This window comes from Globicephala melas, chromosome 19 (assembly GCF_963455315.2).
Source record: "Globicephala melas chromosome 19, mGloMel1.2, whole genome shotgun sequence".
NCBI lineage: Eukaryota > Metazoa > Chordata > Mammalia > Artiodactyla > Delphinidae > Globicephala > Globicephala melas.
Window position 1 is genome coordinate 34,867,783 of NC_083332.1, and position 24,568 is coordinate 34,892,350.

General features: G+C 39.8%; 1 protein-coding gene across 9 annotated transcripts in view; it reads left to right on the forward strand.

The window, feature by feature from the left end:
• Positions 1–24,568, forward strand: part of NUP93 (nucleoporin 93) — a 127,074-nt gene that overhangs the window by 64,780 nt on the left and 37,726 nt on the right. For 6 of the 9 annotated variants that reach the window (XM_060289743.1, XM_060289744.1, XM_060289745.2 and 3 more), the window contains one exon: positions 23,216–23,278. In XM_060289743.1, the coding sequence (XP_060145726.1) occupies positions 23,216–23,278 (63 nt within the window). Of the gene's footprint in view, positions 1–8,801; positions 9,082–10,201; positions 10,698–19,751; positions 19,771–23,215; positions 23,279–24,568 lie in introns of those variants that run through there. The other 3 variants (XM_060289750.1, XM_060289749.2, XM_060289748.1) reach the window with 3 other exon arrangements.

The following is a 24,568-nucleotide window of genomic DNA, read 5'->3' on the forward strand; positions in this document are numbered from 1 at the left end:
ACGGAATCCAAATCTCTGGAGGTGGGGCCCAGAATGTGTGTTTGAACAAGCCCTCCAGCATGAGGTCCACTGGGTTAAGTTATTACAGAAGTTTAGTTAGTATAAGTAAACCCTTTTCTAGCCATCTCTGCCAACTTTTATACTTAGTCCACCTGTGGACCAACCCTGAACTTTCAGCCTGCAAAGCAGTGTATTTATCTTCTAAGTGTTTGAGTCCATAAAGAATTTGTAACCACTCATGAAGGACACAGTGGTCAATAAAATATGTTAAAAACTTACATATATTAAAAACCTATGACTTATAATTGGTCATTGATTATTTTTTTTTACCATGGAGGTATTGACTCTGATACCGAGGCTGTAGCTTAAAATACACTGCCTAAAAAGCAGTCAGAGCCCAGTGGGGAATGAAGAAGAGAGGGGGACGGAGGAAAGGGAAGTGGAGGGATTAATAATCCCATTTTAGTTAATCATCACTTTCCTCTCTGATCACTGTGAGCGGATGTGCTATTGCTTCTGCAAATGTTAATAATTCATGGATGGACTGTGCCAAAAGAAGGCCTTAAATCTGGTCTCTCAGCAGATTAAATACACCGTCTGCCATCATTAGGAGCCAGGAGAGATGAAAGATGGACTTATTGTTTTTATTCATTAACCTGATTTTCTCTGCCTTTTCTCCTCAGCTCCTCTCATCCTCATTTTGTTTACCTTTTCATTTGCTTCTCTCTGTAACTCCCTCCTGCACTGAGTGAGTGCTAAAGATCTTGGGTCTTACTGTTAATGACATTAGATTTTACTTTTCCTTACCTGCTAGTAACAACAGATGCCATGAGAGAAAGCAGAGAGGCAGAATAAGTATTTCCTTGGAAATGTCTAAATCAGTCTGAATATTTTAAAAATGTATTAAAATGTGCAGCCTGTGTGTCTTAGAAATCATTTGAAATGGCTTCTCTTTGCTTTGAAGAGTAATCCTGTTGTATAGGCAGTTGAAGATATACATAGTGTTCCTCATATAGGTGTAGCATTTTCCCATTTTACAGATGAGGAAACTGAGGCATGGTGTGAATAACTTGGGTAGGGTTACCTAGAACCCAGTTCTTTTGACTCCCAACTTCAGCATGCTTTCCACTAGGTTTAATAACCTCTTGCCTTTAGAAATCATATGTAGGTGGCTTTACATGGTTTTTCACCCATAAGGCTTAAATAGAACTTAATTAGATTAAATGTGACTAATATATAGGTAGCTTCACAGGAACACTTCAGGTTAAATTCTAAATGTGAGTTTGCCCAGAAGCACCACAGTTGGAGAAGGCTGACAGCAAGCTGCAGTTCTGTAGACATTTCTCGAGCATCTGCATAATAACCTTCAACAACTCATAGGTTAATCAATAAATATATTTGAGCACTTAACCCTGTGCATGATGCTTTGTTAAGCACTGTAAGTGGATATAATATAGTCCCCATCTTTATTAGATCTTCAGTGTTTTAGGTCTACCGAAGGGGATTCAGCTACTTGAAATGTCCCAGTACCGACTTAAGGATGTGAGATGGCAAAATAGTAGAACTGGAAATGTTTTAATCACCTCAGTAGTTTGCTGGAGGATTTAGTATGTAAGAAGCATGTTAGTAAAACTGGACCATTGTTTTTTAAATGATTTTCACCTGTGTCACTGCTGGAAGGATGGTGGAAAGAATGGTGTGGGAAGAGCAGATTTTAAAATCAGCCTAGTTTTCAAAAAACTGTCTTAGAATTGCAGATCGTCATGTTCCTGTTGTAGAGATGTGGAGGGTACAGTACTGAGATGGAAACCTGAGCCGAGGTTCTTACAGGGAAGCATAAGCTCCTGGGGCCTAGACCAGGCCATCTGTCCAACTTGCCTTGGTTGTCTGTCCTGACCTAAAAGTGGTGGGTGATGAAAGGCAGGGCCTCCTCTCACCTCTCCCACCCCATCATGTAGGACCAACATCCCATGGGAACTCAGTCACCATGTTTTCTGTTGCAAATTCATTTTGTTGTTATTTTGCATATAATTTTTAACTCTTCTTTTTCTTATAAAATTTTTCTTAGAAAAATTTCAGGAACTTATATTTTATATGTCAGTGAATTTGAAATTCTGACCACATAATGAAATATATACAGGTTTTCCCTTGTTTAAATTACATTGAGGATTGAGTAATTTTAGTAATCCTTTTCTATTGAGGAGTCTTTTTTTTTTTAATCAATTTCTGGCCTCATCAGTGTTTTCTAGTTAATAACAGAAATGGTAAATAATATGCAGCAAAAAAATTGCATGAAAATTGGGGTTTTAGTGTCTTTTCTCTAAAATAATAGTAATAATATGATAGACCTTGCTTTAGGAAGCAAATCCAAACTCTGAATATCTGCATTTATTAAAGAAATTGTGGGGCGATATTTAGCTTTAGTATTCCTTCAAATAACAGCTTCCCTACTGAATTTTTTTTTTTTTCCTACTGAATTTAAAATAGAAGTTGTTTAAAAGAGTTCTATTTACAATCAACCTGGTAAGAAATACATCTGTTGTGTAAAGTACATTGGTAACAAAACTAGCAAGCCAGAAGCTGTTCTTTTCTATCCACCATCATCCTCCATGTAAGAACTTCAGATTCCATGAAATAGAGTCCATCAAGCACACACCCGGCCAGGTTTTGTTGGTACAGTGTCCTATAGTGCTGTGCAGAGAACTCAGGCCCTGAACCCAGGACCTGGAGCTGTGAGAATCTGAGTTTCTCTGTGCCTTATTTTCTTAATCTATGCCACAAGGGAAATGAGTCACCCCTGAAATTTTATGGCTACAACGAAAATGAGTCTGTATTTACTGTAGTATTTCATTTATTATTATTGAGGTAGAAGTTCTTCATATAGTCTACACGTTCTTGCCAAAATCTCTTGTTTCCTTTATCTAAATACTAAGGCTTGATTAGATGCTGTGAGTGAGTGTGTGTGTGTGTGTGTGTGTGTGTGTGTGTGTGTGTGTGTGTGTGTGAGAGAGACAGAGAGAGAGAGACAGAGAGAGACAGAGAGAGACAGAGACAGAGACCCAGACCCAGACCCAGACCCAGACTGACAGAGAGCTCTCATTCTGAATTTCTGAATATTGCCCTGGAGGAATATTTGAGGAGAGCTGCTTCCTCCTCCCATTTTAGCCCATTCCCATTAGTAACTGCACTTACTGAGGAACTACTTCCCAAAAACATGTTTAAAGTGGAAATCTTACTTCTGAAATTACCTTCACCTACCTGCCTTAAAGTTTCTGGCCCACTTCTAAACTGTGTTCCCACCCCTTTTGGCTTATAGGCTTACCAAAGCAGAACCCTGCGCTGGGCAGCAGGAACTCATCAGCTTCTCAGGCAGAGAGCTTTCTTTTTCCCTGTTGTTTCTTGACCCCTGAGCAGACAAGTTTGCATTTGAGCAACAGAGAGTGGACCTTAATTTGTTTTACTGTTAAAAAAGATGTGCAGACGACTCTTTAGTGACTGCGTAAATCTAGTGGTCCTCACTTAATACTCAAGGTGAAATGTCATTGATAAAATTAGCAGGTTGCTTTTTCATTCTCAGCTGATTTGTCAAGACAGATCAGCTGTGAATGCCACACCACTGACTTTGGCTAGGACCATCTCATTTTCCCGGAACCTCCTTGGCTCTAGATGCAACTGAGAAGGAAGCCGACTTTGGGAATTGAATACTGTTGGTAATATTGCTTAGTCACAAAGAAGAATTTGGTGCCTCTGCACATTGGCCAAGAACCACCTCAGCATTTGTCTTAGTACCTAAGGTTGCAGTCATCTCAAGGAGCTGAAGAGATTTGAAAGAACAAACAATAAGCGAAAGTAATATTTAGCTCCCCTTTAAGTAGATGCTTCCATCTCCCTGGGTGGGGCCTAGTGAACACTAATGAAAATCAATGAAGTGGTTTTGTTGCATGCGCATTAAGGACAGCACTATGGTAGGCACTGATGACAATTAGAATAAACATAAATTCTGGATACTGCCCCCTAGAAGCTCATTGTTTTCTACCTGGAGAGCCCAGACTAACATTCCTATATAATAGGGTCAAACTGTCCAAAACAGTGTAAAGTGACTGGCAAAACTGAATGGGAATGACATGAGATTCTACATGCCATACGGAGTTTAGAGGAGAGGAAGGGGGTAATGACGAATGACTTCAAGGGTGATTGGGGAAGATCCCCTGGAATAGTCAGGATCCCAGTAGGCCTTGAAAGATTAAATGGGCTTAGCTTGCAGGAAGTGAAAGAAGATATGAGAGTAATAACCTGAACAAGGTCAGGGAGATGAGAATAGAAGTTATGTGCTAAGAAATAAAGTCTGTCAGTGAGGGGGGGATCAAATGTGAAAGGAGTGACTGCCAAGCAGTGGAGTGTAGGCAGTACATGCTGTTAAAAGTTTTGGAGTAGGTAAATGTCAACACGGAAGGAGGGAGGGTGTGGAAACACTTATGGAAGTTATTAGCATGGCCAGTGGAAGGATACCTGCTGCGGTGTTGTTCAGAGGCAATTGCAGTAATCCAGGCACAGTGATGATGGCCAGGACCAGGTTGGTGGCCGAGAAAACGGAGAGGAAAAGATGTGTGAGAGACATTTGGAATAAAACATCTGCCGCACTTGGTGCCTGATGGGCTTAAGAAGGATGTTCAGAAATAACTCAAGGTTTGTGGCAAGAGAAGGATTGGTGCTGTTGGTCGAAGCTGAGGAATTAGGAAGGTTAACTAGATTGAGAGTTGAGATTTTGTTTTAGTTTCTGATGTTCTGGCAAGACATCACCATGGAAATGCCCCTCAAACACTTAAAAGTAGGATAAGAAACACTGCTCAGAAAATAGCTCCAGACAGAATTTTCCAGAGCCACTGGTCTAGAGGTAAGAGTTGTGGCAGTGCAAATGACTGTACAGGACAGGAAACATATAGCATGGGGCAAGGGACCAAGGTCTCAGCAAGGAGAGAGGAGCCAGGAGGAGGTTGGTGATGGAGGCTGGGAAGGGAACTGGGAGCCAGCTGTGCCTCAGAAGACTAGCAAGTAGGGGACAGTGACTGCCCGACCTCATGTGGCCTCTCATTTTTAACTCTTAAAAGCACTTAGCCACCAGTGATATTATTTGATCTTCCCAGCAGCCCAGTGAGCCTGGCAGAAGGCAGAACACAGGTAACCAGCGTTCTGTAAAAGCTTGATTTCTGGGTAGAGCCCTGCATATTGTTAATGTACTTTAGAGCTTTACAGTTGTGCACTTGAACTTCACCTAGTGATTTTTTATTTATTTTATTTTATTTAGTTAGTTTTGGCCGCACCGCGCAGTATGCGGGATCTTAAGTTTCCTGACCAGGGATTGACCCCGTGCTCCCTGCAGTGGAAGCATGGATTCTTAACCATTGGACTGCCAGGGAAGTCCCCACCTAGTGATTATTATAAGAACCATAGAATTTCAGTGGCTTCCTTTTTCTACTCTATAATCTTATTTGTTAATGGTAACAGGTTTGTTTGTTTTTTTAAAGGAGTACTAATGCCACCCCTTAAAAAATGTCTCCTCATCCTTGGTGTGTTTCAAGCATGGGCCTAAGGAAATTGGAACTGTTTTCCCCCCTCCTTTTTTTTTTTTTTTTACCTTCTCAGATCTTTCAAACCAGTTAACTACATGAGGGAGAAAGTCTGAGAGTCTTTGGAACCTGGATATCTTCAGTTGGAGGAAGTGTTCCTACTATTTTCGGAATATTTTTTCTTTCTTTCTTGGTCCTATACCTGTACTTTGCTAAGAAGTTCTTTAATGGACTAACTGGGAGAATCTGTAGAGAGATGGAAATAAAAACAACAAACTTGAAACTTCTATTAAAGATTCTCATTACAGTGAATTCTAAGGAACTATCTAAAGGCATACTTTGTTGGAATTTTGTATGGAATATTGTTTAAAAATTCAAGCCCTCACCTGAAATTTGGAGATCTTTCAAATACACAAAGACCTAATACACTTTGGTCATTGTGATAGTAAGATCCATCTGTCTTTACACTTGGGTGTCTACGTTTTTTACATAGAGTGTGTGTGTATCTGATGTACAAATTAGCTGCCATTGTAGTTCAGAATGGTGCAGTGTACAGAGGATTTTGAAAAGATTGTATCGATCCCCTTTGGTAGAAAGAATCAGACATCATCTTTGCATTTGTATAAGCAGGCACATTTATGTCCCTTATATTAATAAGTGCTGAGTCCACTACTTGTCTGTCCTTTTCTCTTTATTTTAGTTTTTGGTGATTAGGGCTATATAAAGGCAAAACACAGAATTAAACAATGGACTACCAAATAGGCATTTAGGAATGGATTAACTCATCTAGTGATAAATCAATTGGAAAAGTACCTCCTTTGTAAGGTGGCTTCTGTCCAGCGTTTTAATGATCTCCACATACTTATTCGGGCTTGGAGTCTGAGGCAGGTTAGTTAACACTTCTCAGTAGTCTCTGCTCCGAGGTCCTTTGCAGTCAGAACATTCTCCAGTTCATCTGGTCTCCTTGGGATATTCATAGATTAGGGAAGACTGAGGCTGAGCTTGTTTATGGTTTATTCTAGCATAAAGATCTATCCTCTGAATGTATTTCTTTGGCCATAGTGGCATGGAAAAATGTGGTTCCATGACATGGGTTTTTTAAGTAATTGAAGGGGGTTTTCTCAGTCCCCTGTAGTGAACTTCAGATGTCTCCCTCAGGAATAGGTTTTAACCGTCAGTGAAGTGGTTTGACTGTAACCAGACTGAGGTCTTTGAGTTCTTTTTTTTCTTGCCCCTTCCATCCCCAGGCAGAGACTCCTATTGCTGCATATCCGCTGTGTTCCAATGCTGTATTTATTTGATCAGAAACAAAAGAGTTTGCTTCTTGCACTGGTTCAGAGAGAGGTCCCCCAGGATTGTCTTTTGTTCAGTAATTGGAGCATAAGCTGAGCCTGGTTAATTTCAAAGCTACCCCCAACACAATCCCCTCTCCCTCCTTGTGCGGTTTTGAGTGCTAGTGCTATCTTGTATTGGGTCTGGAACAAAAAAGCTTGAGTTGTTGAATGTTAGCTACAACTACTGTGACATCTGCTGTGGCACCAAATAGCACTGTTGGTGCAGTTAATTTTAAGTTAGGAGAAGAAACAAAACTAGAAAGCTCTTCAGCCTTACAGCTCTTGTTAACACATGCACCTCCAAATTATGCATTTGGTGCTATCACAATGAATTAAACAAAGGAAATCATGGGTTGATTTTTATGTTAGTAACATAAGTTCTTTCATTGTTATTCACTGTTCAGACACCAGTGTGTTCTTATGTTCATTCTTTTTCCCTTTAGTTTTATTTTTTCAGGGCAGAAACGTCTGAAACATCTCAGCTATGAACATTTAATTGGCAAAAGTTCTGATATAAGAAATACAAGTTGATTATATTAGTTATTTATCTTTTAAAGCAGCAAAGCCTGTAACCTGGTTCTGCTTCTTTAAATACCAGAATGATTATTATAGATGAATAAGAACCTTAAGTAGCCAAATTCTAGATACTAAGTAGCCAAGTTAATATTTGTATAAAAATGTGTTGTGAAATTGGCAAATCATGTGTCCTTCAGGTTCCGCAGTATAGGTATTGGTTTTGCAGCCAACACATTGCATCTAAGGGTTTGTGGGTTTTGTTTTTGAAGATGGAAGGGTCTTTTTCTCGATTTTTCTTTTGCAATCTGCACCGTAATGACCGTCCACTACCTTACTGGCCTGACTTTAATCATCTGGTGCCTGGTTCTCAGTGCAGTTTCATCTCTGCTTTTGCACAAGCTTTCCTGTAATTGCACAGTTGTTTGCTGCATTGAATTTCTTTTAGTGACAATAAAAAACACATGTTAGTATTTTGATGTAGTCTTTAATTTTCAGGTTATACATTAAAACACGGAGGGAAAAAAATCCTTTCTGAGGAACATTTTAAAAAACCATTACGGTAGTATGGGAATATTCATTATTTACACATCATATATTTTTCCCTAAATGTTATACAGAGAAGTGACAGTTGAGCTGAGCATATGTTAATAAAAGGTCTGCATTTTCCTGTGTCACTGACAGTTTCATTGGCTGTATATTCCTGAAATGCAAATAACCTCGGTTCTGTTCAAAGCTGTAATTAATCTGAATAGTTATTTAAACAGTATCGAAATATTTTAACTACTGAGAGGCCAAACATATAAGATGGTGAATTTACTGTTCTGTTTGAAGGACAGTGCACTTGATGAGGGTACAGTGATCTGAGATGCTTGTGGATGTTGGATCTACAAATTCTGTAGGCTAAAATGGCAGAATCTGCCTGCTGCTGTATAAAATCTTTTAACCACCATTTATTTTAGCATCATGGCATGTGCAAATTCCTGCTGCTCAGTTAAGGGACCAGCTTCACAACTGGTGTTAAAATCTGTGGCCACAGCACTGCATCACAATGCAGCAAATGCATTTTCCACATTAACCAAACATGACAGCTGAAGCGATTATTAACCATGCAAGATGTCGGAAGTCATCAAAAATTCACATCAGAGTAATTGCAGTGGCTTGGGTCAAAAAAAAAAAGTATCATAGCATTCCTTGCCTACATGTTGTCTCTCCCCCTCTTAAATCTTAACTTGGTACAGTCCGTTAACAATAAAATACCCTTCTGTAACCTATAAACTGTTACTCCCATCAGTTTGTGCTTTCAAACTGATGGCTGACTTCTCTGAATTTGTGTGGAGCAGCACAAATAATGATGCTGCACCCAGGGGCTGTGTGCACCCTTTTTAAGGGGACCCTGCAATCTCATTGTCTAATTAGACTCTTTAGTGCTTCAGTCATATCAGCATTTGCAGGGTGTTCTCTTTTCCTTTTTCTTCTTTCTCTCTCTTCTTTCTCTCTTTCCTCTCTCTCCTCTCCCCTCCTCCCCCCTCTCAATTCTGGCTGTTCGAAGTGGGAAAAACTTGAGCTCTGGTTCCAACAGAGCTCATCCCACACAGAAGGTATGGAAGAGCTGCGTGACCAACAGCGTCGACCGGTCTGTAACTCCTTAAATTTGAGAGCTGCAGGTAGGATTGCCTATGTTTCGTAAAGAAATTAAGATTATTGCGCCCTAGTAAATACATTGATAGCATGTAGTTGCAGTACCTCTGAAAGACAAAGTCTCGGTTTGCCTAAAATTTTGAGATGAATTCAGAAGCATTTAACTCATTCAGTAGAAAAAGTACTTGATTCTTCTGATAATTATTCAGATTTGTGCCCTGTCATTCTACATTTTTCTTAAAAAAAAAAAAATCTGTTGGGTGGGGCAGAGAAGCATTTGCTTAAAGATTTAAATAGTTGGTTATTTAGGATTTTTGCAGGCTTCATCTTTAAGTAGTAAGTAGTGTGGTCTTTCTTTAGGATTTTTTTGAAAAGATGCATACGAAGTGCAGAATTCTTACAAGAGGTAAAATATTAAAATAGAATTTTTCTTTGCTAAAATTAGATCCTTCTTTGGGATTGTAGGTGAGTGTGTGTGTGTGCGTAGATGCTTTACCAAGGAATTCAGTCATTTATATTTTGTTATAGGGAAAAATTACTATTTGATATATCTGGAATTATTTCACAAGAAATGCTTTAGCACAAGGCTTTAAAATGTGGATTCTTAAGTATTATCAAATGTAGGTGATTTGAATTAAGATAGTTACTTTTCCTATCCTAAATTCATCCTCAAAAGAGTATGATATGAATGCTTTAAGTATACTTCCAGTTTTTGGTGCAGAGAATGTGATTTGTGTAAGTGAAATGAAAAACTTCCCAAGTCACGTAAGCATTATCTGGAGGTTGGTAAAATTATAAATGTTGCCTATACCACTTTTAATACCTTGATTAATATCAGAGATAAAATACTTTTAATTCAGCATTAAAAAGCAGCTTGATAGTTGTCTTCCCTTAAAAACAAGCCCCCCCCCCCAAAAAAAAGACAATGATGTATAGCTTTTTACCCCAAGGAATGTATTTGTATCATGGGACCTGTAGGGTCTGGACTTCTTTCCAAAGCGTGTACTTGGAAACTGCTCACCTAGTTGAGAGATTTAGCTCCCTTCAGAGGTGTGGGACTTTCTGTACTCTTAACAATAGGAAGACTTGAGGAGCTGTCAAGTGGGGAATAGAAGAGAGCTGCTCAGGGAAGGGAGAGGAACTGTGAGAATTTCACTTGTCTCGGCGTTGGAGGTCTGGATTTACCCATGACTAAGATTCCTTTAAAACTCTGACCCAGTGCAGCATTACAGAGAATTGATTTCTGGGATGAGACAATGAGCTGTGGTTTGCATTTTGTAAAGATGGAGGAAACCTCTAACACTGACCCTGTATGGGAGATGACTCAGTTATCCGTGCCTTGGTACAGTCGCAAATTATTTTCCTTTGTCTGAAGTGGGAGGATGCCAGTGCCTTCATCAGAGCTCCTTAATTTAATGTATGGAAAATGTCTCAGCCACCATTTTTAACAATTAGCTGTATCATGGTTGAGGTGAGCTGGGTTCTGAAGGCAGCTGCAGGGCCATTTCATTTACATTAGATTCTGTGGCACGAGAGCTTTGTTACTGTAAAACTCAGAAAATGAAATTGCACACTGCATAAAAGAGTTCTGTAGGAGGGTGGAGAGCATTCTCAGAAAGAAAATGGAATCCTTTTGTCTACAGTAAGTATTTCTCATACTCATAAAGTGGTGGGAGGTTGAAAATTTGTCTTTGGTTGAATGGGCAAAATAGACTTTAAAATGAACGCTGCAAATATTAAAGGTATAATACAGAGATTGTTAGATGTATTTTTTTAATGTATGTGTTAGAAACCAGGTGTGATATATATTGGTGTGTGTGTATATATATATGTATATATACTTGAAATATAGGTTTTGTGAGTGGTTTTAATACATGCTTTTAATTAAATATTCATTGGTAATTTAAGTTAATGAAAGGTATGAATTTATCAGTAGTCAAAGATGAAAATGACACTTGAGAGAAAAAAGAAATCTAAATATGGTATATTTAAGAGAGTCCAGGCTTCTTTTCACTGTCTTTTATAGTTTATTTTCCATTTATGAAGAAAATTGCTGGATTTTATTGTTTTTGTTTTTTTTAAGAAAATGCTTCCATGTTAATGATCTATAATAGCTGATTAAAATATATAAGAAAAATGTTTTAACAAAAGAAGATTTTATCTTAAAAGATCAGTAGATGGAGGGCTTTCACTCTCATTAATGGGGATAATTTTTAGTGCCTTCTGTTTAATTAATAGTTGTGACTTCAAAGCTACTTGTGGAAAACTCTTGTTTGTGATTGTAAGCTTAGAAAATCTTGATTCTTAAAATTAATTGGATTTGACTCAGCTTATTCCTTTGTTCCTTTATGCTGTTACTAAGAGGAAACAAGTGGATTTTAACTTTGATTTGTGTGTTTATCTTTTTAAAGGCACTTAACCCTGAGGAATTTATAGTAAGTGTATTTTACAGTAAACTGTACCATGAAGAATTTGCTCAAAATGCTCTAGTAGCTGTTTCAGGAGTTGAATCTTCACAGAACTAGATACCTTTTAACTTGATATCAAATTGATAAAGCCAGCTGTTCTTCCAAGTCTTGTTGCACTAGCTGTTGTTCATCCTGCTCACTGAATGCTGTTTTCTCTAATTAGGAGATGTCTTTGAAACTAGGGGAGAGGAGGATTTTCACATCAGTCTTTTCATTGAAATAAGAAGGCTCAGTTTTCCTAAGCCCTGTTTAGAATCCCACAAAGATTCCGTAAATCTTGCATTAATCTTATGCTTGTAGCATAAGAGCCTAGATCTCCATATAATTTTGTTAATCCTGAGAAGGACATTTAATATATTAATTGTTTACTATATAATGGAATGCAAAGGGATTCTTTTCCTTTGGTTTTTTACAAGGCTTGCACTTTGAAATAAGACTTTTAGGGCAGCAAATTAGAACTCCATTTTAACTGCATCTTTGCTTGCATAAATGTTTGGTTGGATGACATAAAGGGTATCACAGAGGCTTCCTTTGAAATTTTTAAAGTAAAACTTGGTTGAAGATTCTGGTCTTATTTTCTTTCTCTGGCTTTCTGTAAGCTGTGTACCAGGTACTCTGAGGACATAGCAGAGACCCAGTTGCTTCCCATTTTCTTTGCCCCCATCATGGTCTACTCAAGTTTGGCTACTCGGAAGAGGCTCTCCTTTCTGGTACTTGTAGGGGATTCCTAAACCTCTTCAATCTGAAATTTTAGCCTGGCTGGTAGTAAAGAGTCAGAGGTTGGTTCTTTTTGCTGCAAAAAATATATTCATACCAAACCTTTGAATGCTCTGGCAGTGCCAAAATGTAGATAAGCAAGCCTGTTGGCCAGCCCGCTAGGAGACGTTCGTGGCACTAAGATGGCAGTGAGGAAGGAGTAAAATGGCGTCACCAGGAACACTGTGATAAGAGGTGGACCGCACGGGTCATTTTCCTTCAATCAAATTTGAAGATACCTCTAACAGCACTGCCTGCCAATTTACAATTACTTTTTATTCTGTTAGAAGATAGAAATTTTGAGGTTTTCCTGAACTAAAGACTTAATTAGCACTTATATCTAGATAGCTTCTGATTGTTGCTTTCAAGAACTTGGTGAAAAATATGGATAAAATAAAATTTTAAATAGCTATTTTCTATTAATACTTCTGAATTTCCTTGCTTTGTGCTGTCTTCTTTTTTTAATTGTGAAAATGTACTCCTTTCAATATAGGATGAATTTTCAGAAAACAGGACAGTATGCTTCTGCTTTATGGCAAGATGAAACTAGCATTCCTATAAAAATACTTTGTCTTTGATTCTGATTTTTGTTCTGGCTCTCTGTGGGCTTTGGTTATTTTAAATATTAAATATATGTTGGCTGCCTTCAAAAACAAAGTTTATTGTATTTCTTGTGTGGTTTTAAGGTATGGATTATTTCAGAAGTGAACTATATAGTCATGACAATGCTAATTTCTTACCTGTTCCCACTTCTCATGGAGTTGGAATTTCTGGAGCTGGCCTTAGAGTTTATGTAGTGCAGTCAGCTCATCTTACAGTCAAGTAAAGCAAGGTTTACTGTCATTAAACAGCTTTCTCAAGGTCATACATCTGGAAAGCAGTCAATTTTGCCTATATCTAGGCCATCAGACTCGTAATCTGTGCTGTGCCTCTGCTTGCATTTGACTCTTTCTCTTTGTGGGCTGACTGGTTGGTGATGGATCTAATGGATTGAGCTTACAGCAAAGTCTGTCTTTGCTTTAGCAGCCTACTCACAGAGATAGATGTTCCTTTGCAGTCTTACCGGAAATGGCTTATTGAGCTGTGCTTGGAGTCCTCCTGGTCCTTTGTTGTAGATGATATGCATTTATAACCAAACAATTAAAACAAGATATATCCTGCAAGTCAAGCTTTTTAGGTTCACTGTGTTGCTCCACATGAAGGGCTAAGTGCTTGTCTTCCGGGATGGGCACAGGCATTCTGACATGTCCTCCCAGCAGATCACTCCTTTATCTCTCGGTCCCACAGTGCAGGGTTGCCCCTTCTCCTCCGAGTGTGCATGAGCTGGGTGAAAGGTTTTAGCTCCCTGTAAGTTTGGGGCAATTTGTGTTTGAAAAGTGGTCTTGCCCTCTCCTTTCCTGTTGCTTGTATTTGCCATTTTAGCTAAGCAGTGTTTTATGTTTTCTGTACCCGTGGTGACAGTGGTAGTGCATCCTGCAGTATTCCCTCAGCTCTGACAAGGCAAAGTCAAAACGCTTCCAAACTTAATTAAGAGAGTGTGAAATCCCAAGTACTGTTAGCAAAGGGGTACCATGACAGATTCCATTTAAGGCAACGGGAAGTTATAAAAGAGAAAGTCTGTTGTTTTAGTGGTCTCCAGACAAATGAATTTTTGAAAAACAATTTCTGAATAAGAAGAAACTGCAGCAAAACCAAAGCTCCGTTTTCTGTGACAGCCATGATGATCAGTGCTCCAATCCCATCAGCATAAACAGTGCTGCATAGCGGGAGGAGCTGTGATTTTCGACTGCAGTGTAAATGACTGACACCGTGTACCAGCAGGGAATTAATATGACACGTGGTTCCCAAACATTGTCTTGACTAACCGCGTTCCTTATGCTTGCTAAGTAGAACTCAGGCTTAATCTGAGTGCTGTGGAAACCAGCCTGGCAAAAACCACTCAGCTCCCACCTGAGTGCCTCAGAGACACACACTCTGCTGTCTGTCTTTCTCATGGCCCCCAAATCATGCTTTTGTCTCCTGTTTCCAAAGGGAAAAGACACTAGATCTGACAAAGCAGGCAACCTATATATTTTTTTAAATAACATGGGGTTCTTTTAATAAGTTCTTTTAGAGTGGTTTTTGGGGGCAGTGGGAGGGGGCTTTGGCCATGATAAGGGCCGTGATTGATGCATTCCCATTTTATATTGCAGTGTGGTTTTAGTACTCAAAGTTCTTTGAATGTGGACTAATTCATCTCCAAGATGGAAATCAGTTCCCCAAAGACATATTAAAACATTTTATCATCCCTTAATGTATCCTCCTTATCTTTCCATCACCTAAGAGTGGCTATGGGTTTAATATTTTTTAGATCTGTTCATACCTTTGGGTAAGGACAGGGTTCTTCAGCTGATTTTTGAAGCCACACATACTTTGGCACACTGTTTATTCCATTTGCAAAGCTAGATTGAAAAGTTTTCTCTTCAGAATCCTCCCTGTTCTTGTGTCCCCAAAGGGTGGCTCTAGCAAGTATGCTAGTTTGGGGCAGGGTGGGGCAGGGGTACGGGTTTGGGGGGCAGGGAGAGGAGATAAAATGCTCAGAGTTGCTGTCCTTGCTTTCTCCTGTGGGGCCACCTCAGCATTCTGAGAGCAGTTGGCTGGCTGCTCTCCCTCCCTCTCTCCCTCCCTCTCTTGGTTTCTAGTTTTCTTGCTCCTCTGCCCCCCCTTCCCAGGAGTGGAGAGAGAGGATGGCCAGCAGAGGTCCAGCGACTGCAGCATGGCACATCCTGCTGCATCACTAGGGTGCAGGCTCTGGCTAGTTTTCTGGAAGTGGTGAGGTATCAGTGCTGAGCAAGTCACATCCTCCCCAGACCTCTTGTGACCAGCAGGGAAAAGTTGCTTACACAACCCTGAAAGGTTATTGAAGGGCTCTGCTGGATTTGAGAGGAGGGGGCATTTCTGCTGAAAAGCATTTTCCCTCCCTAGTTGACTAAATGGCCATCATTTTTTATTTTACTCATTTATATTATGCCCTTACTACTTGCTCCCCCTCTCCATAGAGTCTCCCAATAACTGAGCTGGACAGATGCTTTCCTTTCTTTGATGGCCAGAGATAGATAGCAGGGATGCCCTGGGCCCTCTAAAAGATACAGAACTGGCTTTGCAGTACAAGAGACTTAAATGGCCCTCACAGGATTGCAGACCTTAACCTTGGCCTTATTCTCCAAGTGCAGCAACCAGATGTGCTAAGCAGCCCCAGTTTGATGCCTTGGTGTAGGAGTAGGAAGAGGCATCTAGTAGTTATATGCCTACATTGTGTTGGCAGGGGAGGTGTGCTGCACATCCTTGCACCCCTCACCAGTGCCCTACAGAAATGACATGTAGGGCATTCTCAAAGCTGACCTTCTCCTTCTGGGTCATAGTGAGTCCTACTTCTTATATTCTTTCTTTACCCAGTGATGAAAATCTTGGAAGTTTGGGTGTTTGTTATATGATAGTTATTTCCTCCTCCCCTTCCCTCCCCCTCCTCCTCCTTCCCTTCCCCTTTCTTTCCTCCCCCACCTCCCCTTCTCTTCCTCCCCTTCCTCCTCTTCCCCCTCCTCCATTTTCCCTCCTCCCCCATCTCCCCCTCTCCCTCTCCTAAGATGGGAAGGCTAATTCTTGAAGCTGTAGGCCTGAGGTCCTTGCTCCTTTTCCTCTCCCAACTCCCCTTCCTCTTCTCTCTCCCTCTCCACTCCTCCCCCTTCTTTTTGTTCTTTTGTGGGATGGAGAGGATAATAGGTAGGGATCCACAAAGGCTATTAGACGGACTTACATGAGTGGCTCTCTCGAAGGCTTGTGGCTTTTCCAGAAGGCACAGGGGAGATGGAATTGTGTCACAGTTGTGTTGGCATGGCTGCAAGAGATCAGGCAAGCCAATACACTTGAGTCGGAATGCTGCCGGTAAGGTCCTAGGTGGGCCCAGGAGGAAGCACTGCTCAGAGCTCTGTATTCTTGGGTTTAGAATCTCTTTGCACACGTTGAGTTCTCTTCAGCCTGTGAGAATTTGTAGACCATCTTGTAAACCAATTTGGATTATATGGGAGCAAGTGATTTGCTTTGCCTTAATGGGCCCAAATCCATCATGTAATTGTGTGACCCTTTGTTTAGGCCAGTAGCAGAAACCATGTATGAAATGGGACCCTGCAGCCTAACAGTGACAGATGGCCTGGTGTTCACACAGCACCAAGGTCTGCCACCTGTGACTCCAGAGCTGCCTGTAGGCCAATGGGTCTGCTGAACTGGCAAATGATGGGACAAACTCCACAGCCACTCTTGCAGCGTCTGCTGCCACCTGCTGAATGAGGGTGGCTAGGCTTTTGCATAAATGCACAGTGAGAAATCGTACAATAGCATTAAAAATGTATTACAATTGACAATGTCAGATCTACCAGCTTAGCACTGCTTTCTGCAGGGGTATTTTTTGAAGAGATATATATATATATATATATATAAAATTAAATTTTAAAGAGATATGTATTTTTTAATTTAATGCAGTCTGAAAAAATATTTAATGCAATCTGTGAACAAACAATTTAAAATATTAAAATTTTGGTAGAAAACAAGCAGTAGAACTTATTCTGAATATCTGAGTTGGAGAATAAAGCTTGGATTTGCTATTTAGTCTGTATTTCTTACAAAGGGAGATTCAGTCTCTCTTGGGCCTTTTAAGCTGATGTTTTATATACTCTTATTTTAATGCATTAAATATTGATCTAATAAAATAACCAGGCATGCTATAAAACCATTTGAATGTTCCCCAAATTTTGAAAATGCCCCAAATTTTAAATTTCTCTGTTCATCTTTTGGGCTTTCAGTAAAGAATATCTCTTTGCACCTGAAAAATTCCTTGAGGGTTCTCTGTAGGCACCACAAAGGGAGCTAATGAAAAGCATGTCCACACCATCTGATAAGCCCAGCAGCTCAAGTGCTGGCAGGATTTCTGTTGTGCTCATCTGAAAACAGTATCTTGCTTTGTCCTTCCTCACTTTCTCCTTTAGTAGTAGTTTTACCTTTGTAAAAATTTTACCCAAGAGAAGACTTCAGAAGAGGTCATTCGTTCAGAAATTGGGAAGAAGGTTTGGGAGAGGTTAAGGGAGTGGTATTTTATTCAGAATGAGCTCGAGCAAAATAATGGCTACAGCTCATATTCCTGTCTTGACAGAAAGCGGACACTTCTCCATTTCACTATCTAAAGTTCTAAGGAATACTTGTAATGCTTATTGGAATTCTTGTTTCATCTTGGAACAGACCCTCTTGATTATTCTGTTTTTTAAGTTTATTTTTTGCCCTGCTTATTTTTCTTTCCTTTTTCACTGCCCTCCTAGCTCCTGCTTGTGTCTTGGCAATGTTTTTTCAAACCACAGTGACCATTAACTACGGTCACTGCTTACTTGTGTTAATATTATTTGGATTTGGAATGTTGGTTATTGACTGCCTATAAATTTGTATATATTTTATATATTAAATGAGAGAAGAGACAAGATTTTTTATAGCACTCACCATGTGTTTTTGTCTCATGTCAGATACCTTCTGATAGAAAGTCAGGCCTACTATGGCTGCCTCACTTTAAATTTTGATAGGGTGGATTGCCAGTTGGTCTGTTGAAGGGGAAGAGACCTAGAACGGTCTTTTGTGTTTTGAGGGCCATGTAAAATATGGCTTTTGTTTTGTGGGGACAACTTAGACTAATTATTTTATCTTTTTTGTTTTATTTTTTAATGGTTAGGAAGTCTGTATGCTTCAATTCAAACTGTTTACGTAACTGTTCAATAAATCACTTATTTGTTGTTGGTGGAAAGCAAAGAACTGTGAAAGAATCAATGCAGGCTCTTTTTGCCATCATACTTTCCTAGCTAAAGTGGATACTAAAATTTTTCTCACAGAGACCCTTCTTTCTTACAGCTTTCACTTTTGGAAGGCAAATAAGTGAAGAGAATTTGGCCATTTGACAAAAACAAACATCCTTTGCCCACTCACTTTTTCTACAGTCATTTATATTCTGAAACCCAGAGTCTTCATGGTGATTAAAATAAGGCAGTTTTTCATACTTGTCTTTCTAAACCCGAGCCATTTAAAAGCCAGTTTGGTCCCTGAGATGTGACTACAGTTTTGATAGGAGACTTGGCTTACCTTGCAGTTACATTCTGGGTTATTCTCAGACTGCATACATTGCAAGGCAGCCCACTTCCTCTGTTAAAGATGGAACATGTGGCTGGAGATATTACTTGTGCAGGAGTACAGTGTTTATTGTTCCACAGCAATAAATAATAATAATATTTTGGAACACTATAGAGTTGGCAGGCTAGAACAGTGATTTCTCCAGCTTTTTTGTCTGTGATCCATAGTAAGAAATACATTTAACACCATGACCCACTTCATACATACAAATAAGTATATATAATTGAAAGAAAGTTTCACAAAACAATATTTACCCATACCACATATCTGTATTACATTTTATTTCATTTAGAAAATGCTGGTTGATTTCATAACCCAATTATGGGTTCTGGCACACATTTTGAAAAACACCATTCTAAAGGAATGCCCCAAACTTGTTTCATTCCTCACCTATGTGAAGTAGGGGAGGAAAGGAATAAATATGCAAGCGTAAAATAGCTGTCTGGCTCATCTTGACTTGCACGGTAGAGTGGAAAAAGGTAGAAAAGGGGTCAGAAAATTTGTATTCTAAGTCTGAACTTGGCTACTTACGAACCAGGTGGTCTTAATATGAAACCACAGTGTTTTAGGGTTGATAGAAGCTCTGGAAACCATCTCACACAGCCCTTTAAGAACATACTTTAAAGGATCATCCAGTTAAGTACTATTGAGAGAGAGTTTAGCATTGGGTTAAAAGCAAGCCAATGAACCAAATGTGTGTAACACACTTAGCACAAAGTAATCACCATATCCATATAAGTGTTAGCTCTTACTAGTACTGATATAAGAATTAGTATTCTCTGAGCCTTCAACTTCATCATAAACTAATAACTAAAGGGGAACTAATAACTGATGAAGAAAACAAGTTTAAGGATATTTTGCTCCCCTCCTGGACTCCCATCCTTTTAGAGATAAAAGGAAATTTATGTTTATTTTCTAAATTTAGAAGTTTACTATTCCCTAAGTATTTCAGAAACAGTTGGTCTTTTGAGAGTTAGAGCTGAATTCTGCCTCTGCCTCTTCCTGGTCAGAAACTCTTGTCATGTTAGTTGAATGCTGAAATCTGTTTCTTACCTGTAAAGTGGGATTGGCGGGGGAGGGAGGAGAAGGGAGTGATCATGTCTACTCTTTCATATTGTTAAAAGATTAGCAATAATGTCTTTCAATTGCTTGGAGCAATGTCTGACCCTTGATTGCTTCTCGAATGGGAGCTATTATATGTTACAGAGAGCTTGAAACCAAAACCCATTCAAGGAGTCAGTTAGAAGAGGGTCTGTTTCCAGGACTCTGGCAGAGAGGAGCAGTATACAGATGGTAAGTCAGGGGTAGTTATCTTACTTAGCAGGCCTGCAGATGTTTATGGAATGTTCTTTATTGAGTGGGCCAGCAGTAGAAGGGCTGGGTGGGAGCACTTGTTGGCAAAAAGAGGAGATATTAATGATGAGTGTCTCTGAGGGTCAGTTAGATGGCTGGCATCTCCAAGTAGGAAGTGAGCTGTTGGGCCTTTGCTTTGACCAAGAGTCTTCAGTGTGGCAGGGAGCCCCACCCAATGAGTGAGGGCACCTCCTAGTACACTGTTCACACCCCAGCTCACCGCTGTAGAAAACCCATTTTCTGATAAACTATAAAAATATATCTCTGAGATGAGGGGGCTGAGAGGTGCCTCACAGGAGGAGCTGGAAGGAAAGGAAACACACACATGGAAAAGGGAAGTAGAAGAGATCCATGGGAAACTTGGGCTGAGGCAGGTATTTTCTTGCCCGACTTATTAGTTCTTTAATTTGTTGTTCTTCCTTAAGGTATATATTCTTTACAAGAAACTAACTGCCACTAGATGGCACACGGATCCCAGCACTATTCTGACTGTATATTATTTAAGATTCTTTTCAAAAGATAGGTCACTAATACGTTGTTTTTAAAAACAAAATATGATAGGAGGGGACTATTTTACATAGGTTACATAAGCAATAAACGATGAAAGAAGGAACAAAGGATGAAAAATTAAAATTCAAAATCTATATATTTTGTGGGCTTGGTTTGTGCTATAGAGAAAGCCCAGTTGTAGAGGTGCATAGTGGCTCATGATCTTTGTTCATACGTAGGTGATGTCTGTAATTTGATTCTCATGCACAAATGCTTCATTTAATTTATTAAGTGAGATTTTTGGAAAGTAGGTTTATAAAGAAGAGAGTAATCTGCCCCCCAAAGCAGTGCCTTTTTTTCTTCTTTTTCTTTCTTAACCACTACTTGAAATTTCATTTCTTAGAAATTTCGAAATTGTGTTTCTTACAGAATATTATGTTGCTTTTAAACAAATGTGTCTGATTATTGCTTTGCATTTGTGTTTGAATTGTGTTTATGTGTGTATGGGTTATACGCCGACACGGATGCAGTTAAAAGAATGGGATGGGCTGGTCACTGGGACGAGCAGAGAAGCCCAGAGAGGGGGTGGGGCACTTGGCACACTCCTTGCCACCCCAGCCAAAAAGAAAAAAATGAGACCAGGCCTTGTCAGGCAGTGGTTATTACCACCACTCTGGCCATCAGCAGCAGCCATGAAAGGGTGCAACAAAGCACAATCTATGCCCTTTGTTCAGGGACAGCAGTTGAAGATAAAAGTTCTATAGCTTTGTTTATAAACTGTGACACTGTAAACTGCCTTTAGCTTTAGCCACTGAAGACCCGCTCAAGAAAAGGGAAATCATAATAAAGATTTGTTGACTTGATGTAATCATTTGCTGAGAAGGGTATGAACAAGGTCCATTAAAATCCTTCCCATGATTTCGTGTCTGGCTCCCTTGCAATGGCCAGAAACAGGCACGTGGTGAGAAGCTGCCCCCTTCTGATTGGATTACGTGGGGTCCTAGCTTTATGTGCTCTGGTTTATTGAGGCCATTATTTTAGAAGCAAGTGGCCGATGCTTCCCTCCACCCCCGCGTCCCCACCACCGAATATCAGTAGAGGTGTTTGGAGCAGCCTCTGAGTCGTGTCCTCAGAGCTGCCTGAGAGCTGCCTCAGGGACTGCCCTGGAGGAGCCGATGAGGGAACTGTTCCCCGAGCTGCTGGCCATTGTCTCTGTCCATTCCAGTGCACTGCCCAGGTTGGGATGTAACAACAGATGTGGAGAATCCTGTGAAGATTAGTAATATTTTATTTAAATATATGTCCCCACTCTTATCCAGCCCCCTACTCCTGTTTTGTTTTGTTTTGTTTTAAGAATCACAGACTTATATCTGCGACTGTTTGAACAAAATACACTAAAATGTTACAATTGTTGAAATATAAATAAGTGATCCATAAATTAATTAACCATGAAAGTAAGCTTTCAAGAAAACTGTCAGATGTTTTAAAATTTAGCATGTCACTTTATAAACTTTAGCTTAGGGGCTTCCCTGGTGGCGCAGTGGTTGAGAGTCCGCCTGCCGATGCAGGGGACACGGGTTCGTGCCCCGGTCCAGGAGGATCCCACATGCCGCGGAGCGGCTGGGCCCGTGAGCCATGGCGGCTGAGCCTGCGTGTCCGGAGCCTGTGCTCCACAACGGGAGAGGCCACAACAGTGAGAGGCCTGCGTACCGCAAAAAAAACCCAAAGAAAACAAACAAAAAAAAAACTTTAGCTTAATTCTACTTTGTATTATATTCTCCCAAAGAGTTCCTAAAAGAAAAAGAGCAAAAACATGATTCTGAAAAAACAGATGATTTGGGGCATGTATAAATACACCCATAGTGTGCTTGACATGCAGGTACCTTGCATTCCATAGTGTAGGTGGATCTAATGTATAGGGTGACTCAGAATCTTTTGTATTACAACCAAGAGTTTGATCTCTACTTATTAGTTAATGGATCATCTTCCTTTCCTACTTGGCCCCCACATCCCAGGCTGTGGGGAGAAAGCTTCACCCCTGTGTGAATGGCAAGGCATCAGCATGGAAGCCCACTCTGTCTGCATCTGTCCCTTGTCCTCCTCCCCAGGATCTCAGGTTGAGCAATTAGGACAATGAATAGCAACTAGGAAGTCACCCTGGGCATCTTTCTTTAATGTCGCCAACAGATCTAGATCTAATCAATACTAATGCTAGAGCTACATGTATTGAGCCTTGGGCCAAGCACTTGATTACATTGTCTCATTTAATATTCATTTTACATATGAATAAACTAAGGTTTAGAGAATCTGGGTGACTTGTCTAAAATCGTCACCCATGCAAGTAGTAAATGGGGGACCATGATGTAAAACTAGGTCTGTTGTGTTATCATGAAGTTGCATTTTGCAGACATTTAACCCTGTATGTATTAAACCAGCCTTGTGGGCCAGTTCCTCTTCACCCCACCTGTATTAAATAAGCAGCAGGTGTCATCAGGCCTGAAATAGGGAGTGCACGTAGCACAACCCCAGAAGAAAAGCATAAATAAATGATTTTTCAGGTATCCCAGCCATTGACAAACAAGTGAAAAACACCCAAACAAAGGGATGGCTGATGCCTTCCTCAGTGTTAGTAAGAAATTGAAGAATTAACTGAAAACAACAGAGAAATATAGACTGAGGAACAGTTACAGGCACTGTGACTGGCTGCATAGCCAAAGGTGTATCTATAACATGGGCCATATTCAACTTGAGAGAGTTTTGTGAGGGTGAAGGTAGGCAGGGTAGCAGTTATCCTTACGGGTGTTTTCTTCTTTTTCCTACAGTGTGTTTTTGATTATTTGAAGGTTAATTTTGTTAATTTTAACCTAAATTGTGTCATTTCTCTCCTCCTTCCTAGGGCTTCCTAAAGAATGAAAAGGACAATGCCCTGCTGTCTGCCATCGAAGAGTCCCGGAAGAGGGTAAGAAATGAACCCAAATGTATATGTATACTGTTGTGAGAGCAGCAGTGTATACTGGGGCGTGGAGGTTCTAGAAACTGGATTCTGTGTTCCAGGCCCAGCTCTCTTGATAGTTCACCAGAGGGAGTTCTACAGGAACCATTTTTGAGGAAAATACCATGCTCGTAACTCTACGTGTATTTAGTGACTGCATCTGAAACACTGGGCTGGTCAGTTAATTATTCAGTTAATCATAAAATGGAAGGGCCAGACAATTCTTTGGTTTCATTGTTACAGTATAAATGGTATTTTGGTTTCTACTGAATCAGCAGTTCAGAAAAGCAATTATGATATTGATAATTTTCCTCAATTTCTTTTCCTTTTATCACACAATTTGACTTTCTACACCACCTTTTAAATTAACAATTTCTCCAAGCTCTTTGAAACAAACAAACAAAAAACATCTTGATATTTGAGAGGATAGTAAATAAGTCAGCCAGAACAGCCATTACATGTGCAGCAATATTTCACAGCAAGCATTCCCTCAAGATAGTCAAAGATCATTTACTTTACTAACGTGAGTTATCTCCATTTGTTTGACAAGGACTAAAAGATCAAAACCTTTAGAATACATTCCATTATGGAGTAAGATTTTCAGGCCCTGGGGGTCTTTTGGGGAGGGAGGGAGGAGGAAGGTTAGTGGTCATGTGGAGTTGGTTCTAAAAATGCAGCTTTTCCCAGGAAGGAGGCTAGAGGGTTCACATTAGTCTAGAAGCAGTAGCTGTCTCTGCAAGGGAGTAGGGGTGAAGGGAATCTCTGTTTTGCTGTTTACTTATGTAAGCCTTAGATCAAATGAAATGTATTTGTGTATTATTTAAGTGGTTCAAAAAATAAGAAAGTAAAAAAAAAAAAATGCTGCTTCTCAGTGTGCTTTATTAAAATATTCCATACAGGTGGAAGTGTCTAAGTAGGGCTGATATGAGTGAGATAGGGCCTCAGGGGGGCTTGCCAGCTCTAATTTATAAGAATATGTTTCAGAGACATTATTTAAATGACTGATATGTTTAATTATCAGAGTAAAATTCCCTAAAATTTAATTAATTATATTTTTGGCAATAGTACTTATTCCTAGAAATAGAGAAATTCACTTGATCCAGATCTGAAAATATTTTTTTTAAGGTTTTTTTTGGTTCACACTTGGAGTGAGTTACTCACCAACATTGATTCTCCTACTGTAAAGGACTGATGAAATTAAATTAGGATTGTCGAATGCCACCGAGCCTTATTAATCCATTTACCCTGCGGAATGTG